General features: G+C 39.8%; 1 protein-coding gene across 1 annotated transcript; it reads right to left on the reverse strand.

Annotated features, from left to right (window-relative positions):
• Positions 1-4,282: 4,282 nt before the first annotated feature.
• On the reverse strand, positions 4,283-6,590 carry C3H6orf120 (chromosome 3 C6orf120 homolog). Its single transcript, XM_053458845.1, has 2 exons — positions 6,512-6,590; positions 4,283-5,533 (listed from the first exon to the last, which is right to left on the reverse strand). Exon 2 carries the CDS (start codon positions 5,504-5,506, stop codon positions 4,946-4,948), a length of 561 nt encoding a protein of 186 aa, XP_053314820.1. The 5' UTR covers positions 5,507-5,533; positions 6,512-6,590; the 3' UTR covers positions 4,283-4,945.
• Between the last annotated feature and the right edge of the window lie 878 nt (positions 6,591-7,468).

Consider the following 7,468-nt stretch of genomic DNA (forward strand, 5'->3'; position numbering starts at 1 on the left):
ATACACTGTATGGCGGTGGATGCCTGATTTAAAAGAGCAATCGCCTTCTAAGCTTTAATGGTGTTGCTGACATGCCTTGATAGGGAGGGCATTCAGCAACACCAAAAACCCATCCCAGGACGCACTGTGACCACTCCAGAGATAACAATTTTGGAGTGATATCACAATTGGGCACCATCCAGTTCCAACAAAATGTAAAAAGTTTATTTTCATGAGCAAGTGCTTAAGTTAACACTGTAGTAAAAGCATTTCCAATTGGGCATCTAGTTTGATGGGGTGACTTGAATTGGCCTGGCTCAAAGATGTCCCAAACAGGGCATAGCCACAGACTGACCAGATGTAAAAATGAGGAGGAAGAAAAAGCCCACCCCCTAAATGTTTCCTTTTAGCTGACAAACAACCCAACAAACCCATGCATGGGTGGTATCACTGTACTGGTGTTGCTGGTGGTGTTTGACAGTGACATATACCAGGAGCTGAAAATTCATAAAAAGTAAAAAAAAAAAAAAAAAACATGCAAAATTAAGTGAATGTAAAAACTTCAAATTTCACGATATGAAATACCGTATTTGCTTGATTATAAGACGACCCCCAAAAATCTGAATAGTAATTTAGGGAAAAAAAAGAAAAAGCCTGATTATAAGATGACCCTATAGGAAAAAAGTTTTACTAGTAAATATTAATTCATGTAATTTTTGTTTTTATTTCCTTTTATTTGCCATCCTGCCCCCAGTTATGCCTTATACACCCTATATTCCACTCTGCCTCCCTGATATGCCCTTTACCCTCCTATATGCCACGCTGCCCCATGTTATGCCTTTTAACCCCCTATATGCCACTCTGCCTCCAGAAATGCCTCATACACTTACACACCCAGACACTAATATACCCACTTACATACGCAGACACTAACATACCCACTTTGACACTTACATACCCAGTCATTAACATACCCACTCAGACACACTTTCAAACCAAGACACACACTCAAGCAACTAAGGCACTTCACTCACTGCAATGCCTCAGCAGGCATCTACCAGATCCGCTTTGGGACTGCACAGTGCCGCCAGGGTTCCGGTCTTGCTTCTGGAGCGCTGCCTGTCACAGAGAGATCAATGATCTCCCCAACCGGCTCTGCTTCCCCGGCAGTGGGAAGGTACGCACGTATGCAACCTCCGCTGCTGCCCGCACTTTCGCAGGCGCTTGGTGATAGACACCCGGTGGAAGTGCCGGCAGCAGCTGAGGTTACCAGACAGGAGGATCCAGGTCCCCAGACGAGGGCTATTTTTCAGAGCATTTTTAGCAAATACGGTACCCTGGGGTGTTTAGTTTCCCACAAAATATGGTTTAAAGGGGCAAATGGAATTGGCCAGGTTTATATATGTCCCGAATAGGACATGGGGGCAGAAGGACCAGATGTCAAAGTTCCAAGTTGAAAACCTGAATTGCGCATATCCAAAATGTGGCCTTTAAGCCCCCAAATAACTTGACAAACACATGCATGGGTGGTATCACTGTACTTAGGAAATGCTGCTGAACACATATTGCGATGCGGTTTTAAAATTAGACATTAGCAAGAGCTGTAAATTTATACCTGAATTATAATTTGTGTGGGGAAAAAAAAGTCTCTAAGTAGACTTTTTTTGTAATGGTAAATTATATACCGATAATTCAACCAAATAGCTGCAGGCCTGGAATAGAGAGGGATAATTTGGTAATGTCTACATTCTCTCACACTTCACATACACAAGAAATGAGACAGCCGAGCATCTGTTTGTTACTCATCTAAAAATTAGCTAAATACAACCGCAGATGAACAATACATGACATATTACACCATGTCATGCTTTATTAAAAAAAAAACCGAAGCCTAAATGGAGAGCATTGTGTGAAAAACTAAGTACACCTCAACATTCAATAGCTTCTGCAACCACCTCTAGCAGCAATTACTTGAAGTAATTGTTTTCTGTATGACTTTATCAGTCTTTCACATCATTGTGGAAGAATTTTGGCCCACTCTTCTTTACAACGTTGCTTCAGTTCATTGTGGTTTGCGGGCATTTGTTTATGCACAGCTCTCTTAAGGTCCCACCATATCATTTCAATCGGGTTGAGGTTTGGACTTTGAATGGGTCATTGCACCTTGATCATTTTCTTTTTTCAGCCATTCGGTTGTAGATTTGCGGGTGTGCTTGGGATTGTTGTCCCAAATTTTGGCCAGGTTTTAGCTGTCGGACAGATGGCCTCACATTTGACTCTAGAATACTTTGGTATACAGGAGTTCATGGTCGACTGCAAGGATCCCAGGTACTGTGGCTGCAAAGCAAGCCTAAATCATCACCTCTCCACCACCATGCTTGACAGTTGGTATGAGATGTTTGTCTCGATATGCTGTGCATGATTTTAGCCAAATGTAGCGCTGTGCACTATGGCCAAACATCTCCACTTCAGTCTCATCTGTCCTATGGACATTGTTCCAGATGTCTTGTAGTTTGTTCAGATCCAGTTTTGCAAACCTAAGCTGTGGTGCCGTGTTTTTTTTCTCCTGGCAACCTTTCAAACTGTACTGCCATGAACATTAAGATTTATCATACTGAGGCCTGTAGATTCTGAGATGCAACTCTTGGGTTTTTTGCAATTTCCCTGAGCATGGTCTGAGCTTGGGTTGAACTTGCTGGGACGCCCACTCCTGGTAAGATTGGCAATTGTTCTAAATGGTTTCCACTTTGGAATAATCTTTCTCACTGTAGAATGATGGACTTTAAATTGCTTGAAAGTGGCCTTATATCTCCCCTAGATTGATGGGAAGTAAGAATTGCTTCTTTAAGATCATTGTTGGTGTCTTTCCTCCTTGGCATTGTGTTAACACACACCTGAATGCTCCACCCAAGCAAACTGCTAAAACGTTTAATGAAGTAGCCACACTTGAGGATGATCAATTAATCAAGGACTGTAAATATGAAATGTAAATGAACACCATTTTGTATTAAATATACATGTTGTTGTAGACACTTTTGGCAATGTAGACAAGTCTTGTTAATGATTTCTTTCTCATCCTTAAGTAACGAAATAACATGTTTTCCTTGTCTGTATGCGAGGAAATATTTACTCTGTGTAAATAAGAACTTGTTACCTTAGTCTGTGTTTGATGTGGATTAGTTGTACCCACTATATGCTGAGTGTTACATTTTTCTTTGTGAATAGTTTTGTAGCAGTGTCCCTGAAATAGTATTTAAACCCGCTCGCAGCAATGAATAAATTGAGAAGTGACTGAGAACGAACACCTTGTGTGTGTCTGAATTATTTACTTCTCCCAGGTATCTGCGCTTGCCACTCTGAAGGTTCTGCAGATTTACTCAAGAGCTCCCGGGAGGCTTTCGGCTCAAGAGAGGTGTCCCCCATAAGAGGAGGGGCGAAACATTTTCAAGGGCATTTGATTATCAGCACCTGTCTGCTACTGAGCATCGTAATTCCTATGGAAACAATAAGGGTGTACATTGGTTTTCACACATGGCTTCACCTTTTTCCCTTTATTTTTGTTGAATAAATCATGACATGGTGTACTATATCATGTGCTGTTCACATGAGGTAGTATTTACCAAATTTTTAGACCTGCTAAAGAACAGATGATTGTTATTACATACTATGTAAAACCATAGAATTCAAAGAGGGTGTACTTTCTTTTTCACACAACTGTATGCTTTATGTAGTTTGTATAAAATAAAATAAAAACATTTCCCCCAAAGACCGTGGCCATAAACCACCTCAAAATAAACTAAACAATTATTCTGACTGAAAGTGCGGAAAATATCACTAAATACATTATCACTTGATTATTTTAGGTAAGAAAATAAATTACAAAGTAAGAAGCCCACTATTTGGAGGACCTTTTAATGCCTATGTTTATTAGATGGCAGATCCAAAATTGGGTACTACCCTGGCAAAATTCATTTTGATTTTTGCTTAATCATACACAATAATAGAAGATGAGTAGTATAAGCTGAAAATCAACAGTTAACGAATTCCTATTTTCACTGTTATTACTCACACAAGAGTTATATATTTTGGAGAGTTTATGATTGCAACCAGGCTTGAAGTGTTTGTGTATGTCATATGGATAAAGAAATTGATTGTAACTCTGCTTCATAGAAACTAAAAAGGTAAAGGGAGAATCCCTACTGAGACACAACCATGAGAATACATAGAATTTGATAGCAGATAAAACCCATTTGGTCCATCTGGACTGCCCATTATTCCTCATGTAAAGACTCAGACCTTAAAGTTAGGAGAAATATAGCAGCAGCTAATATTTTATTTGGTAATACCACAAAACATTCTTTGTACAGATTCCAGTCTGTAGCTTGTATTTGTTTTGTTTATTCAAAATACATTCTGACTTATCAAATTTACAGTGTGAAAATATTTGACGGTTTTATAAAAATGCAACGTTCCCTTTTCACCCTTCAGATAACCCCCCCTAACAATATTTACTTTATGCTTTGGTAAGCATGTGAGCACTATTAGCCAGAGATGAGGAATAATAATAAAAAGAAAAGTGTGGGATTACAACACAGTTTAGCTTTCCAGAGGCAGCAAGCTTTTCCATTAGGATTCTAGCTAAGTATCATGGGAGTTGTAGTTTCACAACAGATGGAGATCTACCACAGACAATGCATTATATAGGCCCAGCTCACCAATTTCTTTTTTTGTCACCAGAGCTGTCCCTTCCCATGTATAAAGTGAATAATTCTTACTATATAAGATCATTTATATTGAAATCCCAAATATAATAGATCAGTGTCCAATGGAGATACAAGGGAACATACTGTGGCACGCTTGAACTTCCTGGTCCTTTTTTATTGTTTGTAGAAAATTCCAGTTATTGCATGTTACAAACTTAACAAGCTTTGAGTGAACAGAATACTTAATACAAATGTCATCGCAATTAGAAAAGGATCTCAAGAATTATTTTCAAAATTCCTATAAGTATAGTCCGCAGCACAGATTCCTCCTCCTGAGATGTGTCAACAGGAGCATGTTGCTGCATTTTATGATTGGCTTCCATCTTTTCAGGATCAAAGGAACCATCAATAAAAGGATCATCTTGGATAGTTTGGTCGTAATACACTTTTATTTCAAATTCACTTTCCATGTAAAACGGGTGACCGTAGATTCCAATGCCCACTGGACGACTGAAATGTTCTGGAACGGTAATAGTGTCAAAGCCACACGTTGTTGACTGGAGCTCATACTCATCAAAGCTAGGGTGAAGTGTTGCAGTGGACACGTACATATCAGCATCACCTTTCAGGCTCTGCATCTGGAGTATTATCTTTCCTTCATGGTTTAATCTCAGATAACTGTAGTTTCCAGCTCCTATTTGTCCCTGAATAACATGTAATAGCATCCATTCTTCTGGGATCTCCTCCATTAACAAACATGTAACCAGAAAGAACTTGTATGACGCTAAAAGCAGGAAAAGGGCTCTTTTCCAGTGTGCCACCATTTTATAACCAGGCTTGACATTAACGCTCTAGGGCAATAAAAGAGGACATTTAAGTTGCATTAATGAACATTTGTTTGTGCTGTTGAACATAAAGTATGTTTAGGTATTAGGGATAACACAAGGTCGCCAGAATACGGTTATCAACATACTGAATTAAGAATGAAACCTAGAAGAAAGGATTATAAAACAGGTCCTTTTTAACCTATTGTATCGGTTTATTTTAGTCTGTCTATCCTAGTTTCGCCATGCCCTTTGAATGTACGCACCGTAAGAAGCGCTGGGTAAATTATTGGCGCCATATAAAGATAACAGCATATTTTGTCCCTCACTGACTGTTAACTAAAGGATCCTTATTAATATTCACTCTTGACTGCATTAATCAAGCAGGTCATATCTTCTTGACTTTGCTCTTACTAAAAGCTTCAATAAAATCGGATGGGGTCAAAACGTTTCAACTCTAGGAAGCCCCAAGTTATGCATTATTAATTAACATATAAGGCTCTATGCAATTTCTGATATTGTTTCTTTTTAAACTCAGCCTACCATCTATTTACAGGCTACCCAACAGGAAGCTCTTCAGGTAGGGTTTGCTGGAGCCCAGTTAGTTCTGTGAGTCATAGGAGTTGCAGTTCAACAACTGGAGGGAATTACCTATGGTCTATCCATTAACAAGCTAAAGAAGGTAACTCTTCCTGTGCATATATATATATATACGTAACTGTTACAAAAATACATGCAATACATTCTATTTCAGCAGTAACAATTCTAGAGCAATTAACAACCAGGGCTGAACATTGCTCCCAAAGCGAGGGACGGTGTTGTTCCAAAACAGTGCAACCAGAAGGCCATAGTTATTTTCCATAAACACGATATCGTTAAAGCTGCCGTGTCTGGACAAGCAGCCATGTTAAAAGAGTTCTTACAGCCAGGCTGCTACGTGTAGGCAGGTGGAGGAGGAAAAAGCTTCACCTCGGACCCCCCCCAAACAGAACTGCACGAACTCACCAGAGAGGAAACTGAAATTCCCCCGGAGGTGAGCAATCTCCAGTCCTTCCTGTACAGGAGTAGCTCTCGCGAGGGCTGCTGGTCGGCAAGGGGTGGAGCTAGCAGGCGGGGAGTAAGACCGGTATAGGGAACCGGAAGAAGATGGGGGTAAAATCGCGATGGAAATCAAACATAAGGGTGTTTACTGTTTACACGGTCATGCGCAGCGGAAGCTAAATAACGTCAATCTGGAATTATGGCGGGGGTATATAGGAATTACAAGATACGTTTCTGCGCTGATTAATAGGGTCGTTTCCCTTATGTGTATGATGCGGCTAATGGGTGTAATATAACAGTGCGTTAGGTTCTAACAATACAAGCTGCATTGTAGGTCCCTATGCGCAGCACTGGTGTCAAGTTCAAAATATGGGCCCGGGATATGGGTTCTATTCACTAAACGTACATTTATGGCTTCAGTTCCTTGACTTCACTATATGTTTTTAAAAGGATGGTTTACTGTTCTTGGCAGCCCCACTAAAGAGGAATGTATGATAAAATGTACATTCAAGTACTTTAAAGTGCAGTCTAGCAAAATTAAACCTCAAGTAGAAGCTGCAGCTCTTTAAAATAAGGTGTTCGTGTCTGACTGGCGACCTAGTTTATATTTTAGAGATGGCTTCTTTGCTTGTCTGGTATAATGGAGTGAAAAATGATACTATTTTCACTTATTTCCTTATAATAAATTGCACGCATCTAGTGTAATTAAGAAAAATACCCCAAAACGGCATCCATCCTACTAATGAAACCCTCTTAGGTCAATCTCCCATATTCTTCATATGAATGGGATAGGGTGGCGAGACGGAAGACTTTTCTTACAAAGAAAAACATCCAAGATGATGTTTGCAAAAACACGTCCCCCAAAAGCACCTGGGAAAATGTGTTATGGTCTGATGAAACCAAGGTGGAACTTTTTGGCCA

The sequence above is a fragment of the Spea bombifrons genome, chromosome 3 (genome assembly GCF_027358695.1).
Source record: "Spea bombifrons isolate aSpeBom1 chromosome 3, aSpeBom1.2.pri, whole genome shotgun sequence".
In the NCBI taxonomy this organism is placed as follows: domain Eukaryota; kingdom Metazoa; phylum Chordata; class Amphibia; order Anura; family Pelobatidae; genus Spea; species Spea bombifrons.